A 13,408-nucleotide genomic window follows, 5' to 3' on the forward strand; every position below is an offset into this window, starting at 1 on the left:
ATGATGACCTTACCGTATTTGGCACACGTTGTTACAGACACGAGCAAAAAGAATAATTTAAGATATATGAACAACTTCATAGGATGACAAGGACACCTTTATGGTATAATTCATAGAAGAATAAAGGATAAGAGCATATACTGCATAATGTGTTAAATATTTGAATACACATTGTTGTTAGTATAGATATGATTCCTTTTCTATCCAACTCACTCAATTCAAATCTTTTTTTCTTTTTATGAACATCTGGATTATTTTATTAACAATAAACTCATCATAGATATCAGGATTAACAAAGCATTTTAAGAGACAAATATTGACCAACGGTGATTTCAACATTTCTGTTCATATCATAAATGATATCTTTAGTAATAATGTTTTAACAACAAAACAATGTACAGAAAAAGATGAAGGAGAGAAAGAAAGAAAAAAGACCATCGAATAAGATTGAAATAATCATAAAAATTAAAGAAAATTTAATCGTTTAGCTTTATCTACATATGTAAACTTGAGCGATGTTTATTACAAAAAAACGATTTGTTAATAGTTGTTCCCATAAGGTATATATGTCATTTTATTGGAAATCATCTCTAATAAAAACTAATAATTCATTTCCTTACGACTACGTTCGCTTGCATCACAATTATTCTAATCTGTTCTCTCAAAACACCAAATCATAGATGATTAGTTTTAAAAAAAAATACGTTAAATGTAAAAGTAAAGAAATTTGCACTGTCAGCTAAATGAAATATGTAGGATTATATCAAGTCTGGTTTTGTTTTCTTAAATCCTGTTGATAGATAAGCATCTTTTATTAAAAAAAAAGGAAAAGATAATCTTAGTCCAATTTTGTATATCGTTTTAGAGTTTTTTTTTTTATTTCAACACTTTCTTCAATTTTATACTGATTAATTTTCCTACTGTGTGGATTTGAGAACCACTGTTGAGTATAACATGTATTACTGAATAAGTAGCCTGGTATTCTGATTTCTGTTTAACTATAAATACCCGAGAAAAGTTTACGTTAGGGTTATGACTGTTTTGTTGGTCATTTATGGTTACTTTGATATCATTTTAACCTATGCAGTGTCCTTTTGTCAAAATATGGATACAATTATCATCGTCTAGACAAATAATAATATCAAGTCATTTATAAATATTAAGACGTACATACTCATCAGTTACGCTCAGATTAAAATAGTTAGAAAGCCGAACAAGTACGAAGTTGAACTGCCTGCGTCAAAGCCCAAAAATTCAAATTGTTGTCCTGCATACGGCTAAGGTATTACATTCCTGTGATAAAAAAGTCTTTAGTATTTCGAATATTTCATACTTTTGAAAACAGTAAATGAAATGTTCTAGACCACCTCTAAAGAAACGTGCTCATTTCAAGTATCAATTTAAAGATCTTGTTGATCACACATATTTTTAATTTCAAAACAACAGATATTTTTCAAACGTCCCTATTGTTCCCTATTTATACAAGCACCTGCAGATACAAAATTTAGCAATATCAATTTACACCAATTTCCAGACTATGGCTATGAGTTTTATTTGTGGCAAATTCTTATTACTAACTGTAATAAAACTTTGGAAATTTTTGAAATTATAAAGATTTTGATACTGCAGAAATATATGATCTAAGCTGTATTTTGCCAAACATTATAGAACGTTTGGTCCTGAACGCTTTTCAAACTACGTACTTAAATTGGCCGTTTTTTTATCGGTATTAGGGCATCATTCGTTATAATGATAATAAGGTAAATCTACGTACAGACATCTTATACGTTCATATCCAATATTTTGTGTGTACATTCTATACAAAGTACAAAAACGTCGTCATTCATTTTAAAAGATGACTAAACCTTTAAACATTTATGTAAAAGGGATATAGTTACGATACTGTTGTCAGGTCATTAAAGATGGCATTTTATTCAATTTAAATTGATTCACTCATAGGGTCTTTTCATCGGAAAAAAACCTATTTATTCTAAAAACTGTTTTTGGCATAATATGACGGATGTTTTTTCTGAATTTTGTGAAGGTGTGATACTAGCTTCTAAATGATTGATTTTGCATATGATTGAAAAATAATTATTTCATTAGTTCAACTGAGGTCTGGAACTGGTAAGGTAGTAGCTGCATGTAGTCCTTAGTTACTAGTATTCTTTTCATTATTGTTATGTTGCTTAGTTTTTTTAAACTGAGTTTTTACTGTACGTATTAATGTGCGGTTGTTTATTCTACATACGCAAGGGTATGGGGGAAGGTTGAGATCTAAAAAAAAAAACATGTTTAACCAGCTGCATTATTGCTCCTGTCCCAATTAAGAATATTGCCGAAAAATCAATCAAATATGGTATATTCCAATTCTATTGTTTGATTTCAATTATTTCTGTATTGTGTGTCTTGCTAATAAATGTGTAATTATGTAATTGTTACGGTATAATTGTATCCTCTTATATGTTGTAGCACGATAAGTGTGCCTACTTTGTAATAAATTGTCTTGCCTTGTCTTGCCAAAGTCAAAAGCCTTTGGCCTTGTTATATATAGTTTTTAGTTTTTGGTTCATTCATATGTTTCGTGTTTGACTACCATTTTCGCTGAATTAGTTAACGTTTTCGGTTAGTAACCAGCTGAAGTCTGCTTTCCGGTTGTGTGATTTCTCGCTGTGTGGAGACCTATTTGAGTCCGTTTGCTGTTTTCGGCCGTTTAGTCTTGTTATTTTCTCTTTCGCAAATTCCCCATTTTCATTCTAACTTTTATTTTGTATTCATTTTAACCCATGTGAATCATAACTTACCATTTCCATTCTCAATTTTATTAATTAATTCTTCAAATTGAACAAGTAAAATGTTTGACTAATACGAATTGCAGTAATAATTTATTAATATTTAAAACAATTGTTGTCAATGAGATTACGTAATGATACCATCAATTAACAGTTCACTAAAACAGTTTCAACTAATCAAACATGATAATTTTCATTGTCATACTGTCATCAATTCTAAATTAGCTCAAACGATGTATACAAACATTAACAATCGTATATAAGGTTTTCATAGCAGTTACTGTTTACTTAAACTAGTGAAACTTTATACTTAGCATTTCCTGCAAACGTAAAATATACTGTATTGTTATTCTTTTACTTTTCTACATTGGCTAGAGGTATAGGGGGAGGGTTGAGATCTCATAAACATGTTTAACCCCGCCGCAATTTTGCGCCTGTCCCAAGTCAGGAGCCTCTGGCCTTTGTTAGTCTTGTATGATTTTGAATTTTAGTTTCTTGTGTATAATTCGGAGTTTAGTATGACGTCCATTATCACTGTACTATTATGCATATTTTAGGGGCCAGCTGAAGGACACCTACGGGTGCGGGAATTCTCGCTACATTGAAGACCCATTGGTTGCCTTCGGCTGTTGTTTGCTCTATGGTCGGGTGGTTGTCGCTTTGACATATTCACCATTTCCTTTCTCAATTTTATTTTTATGATATCTGTTATTATTTCAAGCGTTTAGATTGATCTCACATTCTATTTTACACGATGTTGTTGTTAAACTATATATCTATAAAGCGTAAGATTTTTTACTAGATCAACTGATATGATGCAGTATTAATTGTATCTGTTGAAATCGTTATTTCAAGTTCATTGGCATAAATATTACAATATTACAAAATATAAATCTATTATCTTATCTCCTATACATTTCTTGGAATGTGATTGGTTAAAAGCGTCCGCGTGAAGACCGTGTATATTTGATATTAGGTTAGTAGGGAGGTGGGCTTATTTCATACACGATTAGTAGTGGAGATACGACCCTTTATATTCCATAATAGGTAGTAGAGAGGTGGGGCTTATTTCATACACGGTTAGTAGTGGTGCTAGGTCTCTTTATAAAAACAAAACGGAACTGAGGAAAAATCCTAAAGGTTTCAACAGACGAAGAAATTGATGATTAAAATTGAAATAAATTCATTACACACATTTAAACCTAACAAGTTGTTACAGGTGGCCATTGTTCTTGTAGGATTAATGGAAGTAGTTTCTAAATGCTAACAGTATTGAAGACTGGCTTGCTCATTTTGATAAATCACAAGTCTAAATTTTACACGTTAAGATAGTCGGTAAGATAAATTCGTTAAATAGTGTGCTAGTGACTTAATACGGTATATAAGGGGTCAGTAAATTCCATATATACCGTATTAGGTCACTAGCACACTATATGACTAATATTATTAGTCATAATATTAAAATAAAATTAGTTTTCGGATGCTTTAAATGATTAACCAGAATGAAACATAAAATTTATCTAAATGAATACTCATTGGGCCGGATTCCATTTACTCGTGAATTGTGTTTTCTTATACCTTTCATAATTTAATTTTTAAGTTTAATGTTTTTCCTGTCCTGGTTATTGTTACAATTGAATTTTGTTTTTTTATAAAATTTAGAATGAGGAGACGTGGTATAATCGCAAATGAAAAAAATATCCACCAATGTTCAAATGAAGTGGACACATTTAGGTACATTTTAGAAAAAAAATCTATCCGGATCGTATCTCACTTTCAGGGCAAAGCAAACAACATCACATTATAAATTAGGATGCGCTATTTCGTTTAAAAACTTTTCTTCAGCTACACTCAAACTTGCAAACCAAATTGTTCAAATTATGGGTAAATACAATTAAGATTTTAAGTTATTTGTGGTAAAGAAATCTCTGACTAAATAGTTAACAAGTAAAACGTATATTAGTATTTAGTTTTCTATGGTGTGTGTTGTGTTCATCATTTGTCTATTTGTCTTTTTAGTTTTTAGCCATGGTGTTGTCAGATTGTTTTCGATCAATGAGTTTGACTGTTCCTCTGGAATCTTTCGTCTCTTTTTTACGCTAATTGAAATCTAAAACGTCACTATAGGAGCGGTCACAGCGAACAATTTTGGATACATTTACCGTAGGATAGCGAAAACAATCTCTCCGTCTAAAAAAGGAGTAAAAATAAATTATCTATAGTAAAAGCTCCTACAAATTAATGTAAGATGCAGTCACAGAAATAATTATATTTATAAGTACGTCTGAACCAGTGACAACTATATTTATATATATATTCTGTCAAAATTCAAGAGTCTATTCTAAATTGAGGTAAATTTTACGGCCTTCCAAATACAGGTATGGTTTCTAACATCATTGAAGAGAAATTAATTGTCGAAATCCGGATATGGTGTACAAATATTTGTACCTCATGTTTGCAGTATACCATCGTTTCCACAAATTCATTGTTTTTGTACTGTTTATAAATTAATATTAAGATCCATTTTATAACATCTGGTGATCCGTAAATTATGTGTTGATCTCTTGGTAATATATGGATTTTTACCTGATTAACAATATGAAATTCAAGAATAATTTAATTTGTGTGGATATGTTTGCATATCCATAATTGAAACCACGTATCTGATTAAGAAAGTGAGAACAGAATAGCTTATGATATATAGAAAACACAATATTCATTCGTACTGTTTTATGTTATAGGCTAACATCTGATTTTGTCAGGTGTAACATCATTCCTATTTTTCAATTTATTACCTTGGGGTTTGGTCATTTAACACTTTGTTAATACTCTGTTATTTAGCAACAACGATAACACAATAGGTGCATTTAATCTTTAATCCAAATACTCCAATCGTGAAATTGACTTAAAACTGAAGATCGTGTTTATGTGATCCAATGATAACAGCCGTTATGTTGCAGTATTAACACAGGAGATCATTTTTCAATCGTACTGGACAAATAGAAAACGAAATTGAACTTTCAAACAGACATGTTGTCTTTATGACGTAAGCGAAACATTAGTACTTTTCTTCCTTGATAATTAGAGGCGTGATATACTTTTTTAATGCCTATCATTCTTCCAATGGGAATTCGTTTTATTTCTATCCACGTGCAATAGCAATTATTTCAAGATGTATTTAAATCACAGAGCAAAGGAGTATCGAACATAAACAAATCGTCAACTCAATAGAAACTATGTCTGCAAAGAACTGCCTTAAATCTGTGGTAAAAAGATGGAAGAAGAAAGCTTTAACTACTAAATGTGCTTTGAATGATGATGTGCAGCTAGTATTTAAAGCAATTTCTGAAGGAAAATTTAAACTGGCCAGAATACTTATTGAAAGAAACGTTAATGTAAACTGTACAGATAATGTAGGGGGAACTCCGTTGATTGCTATATGTAGACTTAAAAATATCCGATTAAACGAAAAAGACAGATTACGTTTTGTTAAGTTTCTACTTAATGAAGAGGATGTAATTCTAAATACTACTGATAAGTTTGGAAAACAAGCTTTAGATTATGCCAGTGAAAATGAATTGCAACCAGTGATTAATGTTATTGTTGATTCTATGGAGAACATTTTTGATAATGTGCTGTTCGGATTTTGACAGTGCACATAAGCTTGAACAATCATGAATTTCGTATTTATAAATATATACAATAGTTGAATAAAATGAAATAATATCAGATTACTTTTGTTATGAATCCATATTGTCTAACTGATTTTGAACAGTTATCAAACAGGCCAGGACGGTTTTATATATCTTTACTCAACAGTTAGAGGTGCACTGATAGCTATATTATAGTCTGAGAAGATATTGATTAATATAAAAAAGAAGATGTGGTATGATTGCCAATGAGATAAGTTTGAAATAAATTGAGCTTTGAACTACCTTAAAGTAATTGTGAGTTCTTATACCCTTGAGCTTTGTGTAGTTGTTTGTTTTGTGAGTTTTAATGTTTAAATCCAAGGTGATATGTTATTCCCTATCAAACTGATTCCCAATTATTTATCTCATGTGTGACCTCGTGCATCTGTTCTGGTAAAGGTTGAGCGCTGAAAAAAATGTTTAACCCCACTGTACATGCCTTTGTTCAAAATAGAATGTCTTGCTAGGCATTTTGTTTTCTCTTTTGAATGTTTTAGAGTTTGGTATACAAGGTACTTCAATGTATATAAGGGTGTGGTTTTACTTATTATTAAAAACCCTACGGTGATCAGTAGTTGAGGGCCTCGTAAATCTTTTATTTTATCAATTACATACAGCCTTGTTTCAAAACTTCCAATGTATATCATATTATTGTAGTTTTAAATCATTATACAAGACGTTTCGGCCATAGACCTTCGTCAGTCTCTTTATTTTTCTTCTTAACTACATTGTGAACATTTTAAAATTCTAGACATAAATGATGCATTAGCTACGAGGTAAATAATAAAAAAATACATATTTTTTGTTCTATCATAAATGAAAGTGAAATTGTGAATTAATAATTTAATTACAGCAGCCAGTTTGGTTCAATTTTGTCAAAATAATCGAAAAAACATCGCTGGTGAATTTTTTCCTTGCAAGTGAAAATGTTTACCTCATTGAATCAGTATGTTTGTGACTTTCAACTTAACCAAATACGTAGAGATGGGTTACGCATGAATTATGCGCGTTCATTTATTGAAAGAAAAAGAATGTCAACATTGAAATTAAAACAAGGGTAAAGCATTTGATTGCCTGATTTGTTCAACAGAAATCCAGTCTAATAAGGTAAAAATGATGAGTAAATACATGTTTAACCTATGATATGAAATCAAACAGACATATCAAAACACACTTGCACGAATTCCATTTCTTTTTTTGATTATATCCTGTTAAATGACAGTCGGCAGTCTGCAAATGTCACCTCGACATCGGTAGCCAAGGAGATAGTTTTGATACATGTTTAAGTATGTTATAAATTAATATGAAATTTGAGTCAAATTGGGGAACATGATTTGACAGCTAATACCCCTAATTAAATTTACCATAGAGTTTTGTTATTTTGTTTTCTTAATTTTCATGTTATTTTGTTACAGTTTCTTTTTTAATAGTTTCCTTTTTATTTCTACTAAGGGTTTGGTGATCTAAAAAACAGATTCACAGTCCTTTTCCGGTTACAGTGGTGTACTGAAGTAAATTTCAATAGGTCAATTACACGAGACACATAGGCCAAATATGTTACATATCGAGTAGGACGCAACACATAACTATGTAAATTCAGTATATACTGTACTTTCAAAAAGCCTACTATATTTCAGTCAATGTACTTCAATAAACAATTACGTACATCCGTAATTGAGTGTAATTAATTTGATATTGGGTTGATTTTACTGTACATCTGACGAACATAAGGTTTCTTACTGAAAATTACTGCCAATTAGTTTTCATTTTTGTAAAAGTCAAAGGCATGGTGCACGGGAGACAACTCTTGATAATTTTCTCGTTAGAAATATAGGAAACACTTATGGTTTTAAAGAACTACTGTCGCAAAGGAAGTTAAAGAAGGGAATCATTCCATAAAAAAATAATTCCCATAACATTTCAAGCTTTGTTGAAGCAAGGTACAGTTTGTCCAAAATCACAGAGAATTGTTACGATGACCCGCGTAGATGCATGCCAACTTGAAAGATACATTAAAGACCCAAATCTCGGTGATATTAAGGTGGTACCCAACACCTTGACTAAACTTAATTTTGCTCGTTTAATTTTCATAAATCTTTGACAAAATATTTACTTTGACTCCCTGAAAAAACATAAAAATTTCAAAAAACTTATATAGCAGTTTGACAAACACTTATTTTGATTATTGAAAAGCTCAATGATTCCTCAACAATACAACGTGATTAAAACTGTTAACTGATTTTAGAGAGCTATCTCCCTGTAATATAAGGTACCACCTTAAAACATTTTATTGAGTTGAACTTTTACTGTTCTAATATGTTTAATAATGTTTCTAATATGAAATTAATATCATGTGCATATATTTTTAGGAGAATTTTCAGAGGGTTGCTGCTCACAAGGAAGCTATTAAACCAAGAGTTCCAAATGGTGAAGTTGAAATCATCTCTTCGTAAATTTTACGGACACCATCACGAGTTGGTTGACCGTTATGGAATAACCGTTTCACAAATGATATTGGATATGTTTCTTACGTCGTAACTACAATCCCCTTCCCTTTCATGAATGTGACCTAGCGAATTAGACTATATACCGGATTTGTTATCACATAAGCAACACGACGGATGCCGCATGTGGAGCAGGATCTGCTTACCCTTCCGGAGCACGTGAGATCACCCCTAGCTTTTTGGTGGGGTTCGTGTTGTTTATTCTTTAGTTTTCTATGTTGTGTTGTATGTACTGTTGTTTGTTTGTCTTTTTCATTATTAGCCATAGCGTTGTCAGTTTGTTTTAGATTCATGAGTTTGACTGTCCCTTTGGTATCTTTCGTCCCTCTCTTTCATAGATATAGGAAGATGTGGTGTGAGTTCAATGAGACAACTATCCAAAATTCTAAATAACATAAAACATAGGGTACATACTTTAAATAACCCGCTACGCGCGTTATTCAGTGTTCACCATATTTTTGATGTTATTTCTCCATAGACAGAAACAATATTAGATTCATTCCTTAAATAACTTTGACAAAACTGTGGATTTAATTACAATTACAATTACATGCATTTAACAAAGTAATGCATTACAAATCTAGTACTTCTGCAAAGCATTGAAATACACATTATATTTGTAAAGCTTTTATTTAGTGAAAAAATATCAAATATTTTGAAAAACATCATGAAGTCACAAAAAGATTCAATCATAGGCAATAACTGTATCGTATACATATTAAATTTAAGCAGGAACATATATATGCTGATCCCATCTTTGTGTAATTGTTATTATACATTTCCTGTTTACAAAAGTATGATTTTTTTGAAATACTAAAGATTGTCGTATCCCAGACATAGATTCCCTTAGCCGTATTTTGGTACAACTTTGTGGAATTTTGAGTCCTCAATGACCTAAAACTTTTAACATGTTTAGATTTGTAACGTTTTTGATCTCAGAATCACTGATGAGTTTTATGTAGACGAAAATCGCGACTGTCTTATTAAATTCAAAGCCTGGTAATTTGGATGACCATTATCTTTAAATAACAATTACAGAGATGAAGTTAAACATTTGAATTTGTTAACTTAAAGGTAACTTTACTTTTATAAATATACATTTGTATATAATTTCAATCAAAAATATTAACTGAGAAATACTTTCCTAATTAGATGATAAACAAAGAGCTTAATCAAGAAATCTTAAATTCTGCTTTAGCTAAATCTCAAACAATCTGTGACAGATATATACATGATATAGTATTTGTAAAAATAGTAATGTCATGTAATGCCATGTAATGTCATGTAATGCATGAAATTACACAACTTTTTTCTCAAGCAATGCATTAAATTACAATTACATGTAATGCAAAAATCACTGCGTTACACGTTCAATGCAGTTATTTGGAAAAATGTGATGCATTACCATCCATTACAATTTCAAATTTGCATTACCCCTATGTCTGATTCTTTGTTAAGATTTTTAAAGAATAACTAATGGAAGAATTCAATTGGAGAAAATATTCAACGAGTGACCGACCAACACATGATTTCAGGAATGCGCGTAGCGCCGGAGTTAATTATCAGTGTTATTCGGTCACGAGTAGAATATTTTTTGATATTTGAGTTCTTTGATTAGTTATTCTTTTAATTACACTTTTTTTTATAATTCTTTATTTTGTATTTCTTCTTCTCATATAATATCTATATGCATTTTTCTATCAAAGAAGAATACAAAACATGTTTATTCATTTTTACCACTGTGTCAGCGCTTATATTAACACCCCCCTCACCATACAAAAAAAAACCTCCAAAATCATAAAACAAAAAACAAAGAACAAAGAACAAAAAAATAAAGGGACAAAACAAAACAAAAAATACAAAAAACAAAATAAAATAAAAAAATAGAAGAATACAAAACATGTTTATTCATTTTTACCTGTCAGTGTCAGCGCTTATATTAACACCCCCTCACCATACAAAAAAAACCCTCCAAAATCATAAAACAAAAAACAAAGAACAAAGAACAAAAAAATAAAGGGACAAAACAAAACAAAAAATAAAAAAAACAAAATAAAATAAAAAAATAAAGAATCATTGACTCATATTCATATACGATTAAATTGATATTAAACGATTATAATTATTTTAATGCAACCTAGTTATTCTATTTATGCATGTACACATACTAAAAAATTATATATATAGTAACATACATTTGTACTTTGTTGTTATTTTCTCAACAATATCTGGAAATCATATAAAAAACAGTATGCTAACTCCTATAAACAGAACATAGTACCACGTATTTTATTTTTACATACATATATATATATATATATATACATAATATCTATGGGATGCACACAATCCACTGTCCAATTGTGATGTGCATCTTATTGGTTACACGAGCGCAAATATTTGTTTACATTTTACCGGCAAGTTTTTTACTCCAAGATGGTACTCCTTTTACGGCTTCTGATTGGTTGATACAGGATTGGAATTACATTTAATCGAAAGCTTATCCAATTAGGTTTAAAAATTGCCGAAAATCATATTCACATTTTACGAAGTATAGAAAATATTTTCCATTTCTGCACGCCGGACCTATTAAAAATATGCCTTTTTCATTAAGCGAGAAAAGTAGACGATCTTTTTCAACTGCATTTTAAGTCAATTTGAGCCGCATGACCCTGTATATTTTTTTAGTTGTAATGCAACACTGGCATTTCTAGTAACAGGAACTGCTACCCGTTTTTCCCTAATTTGTTTAGTCTTCGAGAGAAAAAATGCGGAACACTAGTGGTACCCTATGGAAAATTTCATTACGAATAATTGCGCTCTTGTAACCTATTGTGTTACACATTTATTTTCAGTTAAATATGAGTTATCTTTCTTGTATCATAAAATTAATTGTCGAAATGGTTCCATTGTTTTTCTATTTTTTAACTTTTGCAGAAGAACTGTGAAAGTTGGAAGATAGTTTTTTTCAATAATATAATAATTTGTCAATTTCTTTAGTGCAATCTTAACAAAAGTTAATTAATTACATTAGCCAATGGCAATTTTTAATGAAATTAATGTTGAAAATGCAAAGAGCCTTATCTTTTTTTACGCATCCACAATATGCTTTGATCTGACGTTATCGACGTCTTAGCAGCGCCGTTTGTCGTATGACGTCAGAGGACTGAAATAAATTATTTCACATGTGGTTTTTATTTCACTGGGGAATCGATATAATTCATTGAGATATGGGGTGGACTTGGTTCAAATTTGGTTAGAAAAAATAAATAAGATAAAAAGCTGAATGGAAGTTTGGAAATCAAGAGATCTCACATTTACGGGAAAAGCTTTAATAATTAAATCCTTTGTACTTTCCGTCATTGGATACGAAATTGAAATGAGAGGTATCCCGGATATATTATAAAAACAAATAAATAATATTATATAGTCCTTTATATGGGATGGGAAAACAAACCAAATCGATAGAACAGTGTGCTGTTTACTGAAAGAAAAAGGGGGAATAGGAATGAAAAACTTGAGGGACTTTATTAGATGAAAACACGTGAAAAGTATGTACAGTATTGTCAACTCAAAAACACAAAAATATTATATGTTCTTGTTCGGACACTACATGTTATAGGCAAATACAAATGTCCAAATATTATAAGGAACTTTTAATTTCCTGGACTGACTTACACAAAACCAAAAAATCGGTCACGAAAGAGGACCTTTTAGAAGACAATATATTCGGCAATTGTAAATTTAAGCTCCAGGGACATGCATTATATTTTGCAAATTTTGCCTCCAGTGGAATAATAAAAAAAAAGATATATGGGACTTAAACAATATATCCTTTAAAACTTCTTTTGATATTTTTAACAGTCTTAAAGATTAAAGGAATTGGATTGCACAATACAGCCGAATTAAATCTTCGTTAACACTTCAACAAATTGACGTTTTAAAAACAGACTCTATCACATAAAGTCATTCTGATAGACCTATAAAAATAACAAATTCTTGTCAATTTATAAAAAATGGAGTTATCGTTGATGCCAAAAAATTATGCCTTAAAGATCATGAAGATATTAGATACTTTTATGAGAATAAAACAGCTCTAAATAGCCAGTTAAAGGGGAATTTACATTTTGGGAATGAACTACCATGGGAATACATTTGGGAAACCTTAAATAAGAATTTAGCTAACAGGAAACTTCAATGGAAGTTACTACATAATATAATTGACACTGAAGAAAAATTACAAAAAATGAATCGCTCAAACGAGAAGTGTCACTTTTGCAATGAAAACGAATCACTTTTTCATCTTTTTATTTATTGTAAACTTGTAGAAGACGTTTGGCGGGAAATTTTAAAAGAATTTGCATATGATTTTGCTTTTTATGAATATGTCGGACCACATACATTGATATAAGTTGTGCTT

The 13,408-nt window shown here is 30.5% G+C and overlaps 1 protein-coding gene across 1 annotated transcript; it reads left to right on the forward strand.

The window, feature by feature from the left end:
• The first annotated feature begins 6,028 nt into the window (after positions 1-6,028).
• Positions 6,029-6,442, forward strand: LOC139518633 (ankyrin repeat domain-containing protein 34B-like). Its single transcript, XM_071310108.1, has one exon. It carries the CDS (start codon positions 6,029-6,031, stop codon positions 6,440-6,442), a length of 414 nt encoding a protein of 137 aa, XP_071166209.1.
• The last annotated feature ends 6,966 nt before the right edge of the window (positions 6,443-13,408 follow it).

Source organism: Mytilus edulis, chromosome 4, assembly GCF_963676685.1.
Source record: "Mytilus edulis chromosome 4, xbMytEdul2.2, whole genome shotgun sequence".
Lineage (NCBI taxonomy): Eukaryota > Metazoa > Mollusca > Bivalvia > Mytilida > Mytilidae > Mytilus > Mytilus edulis.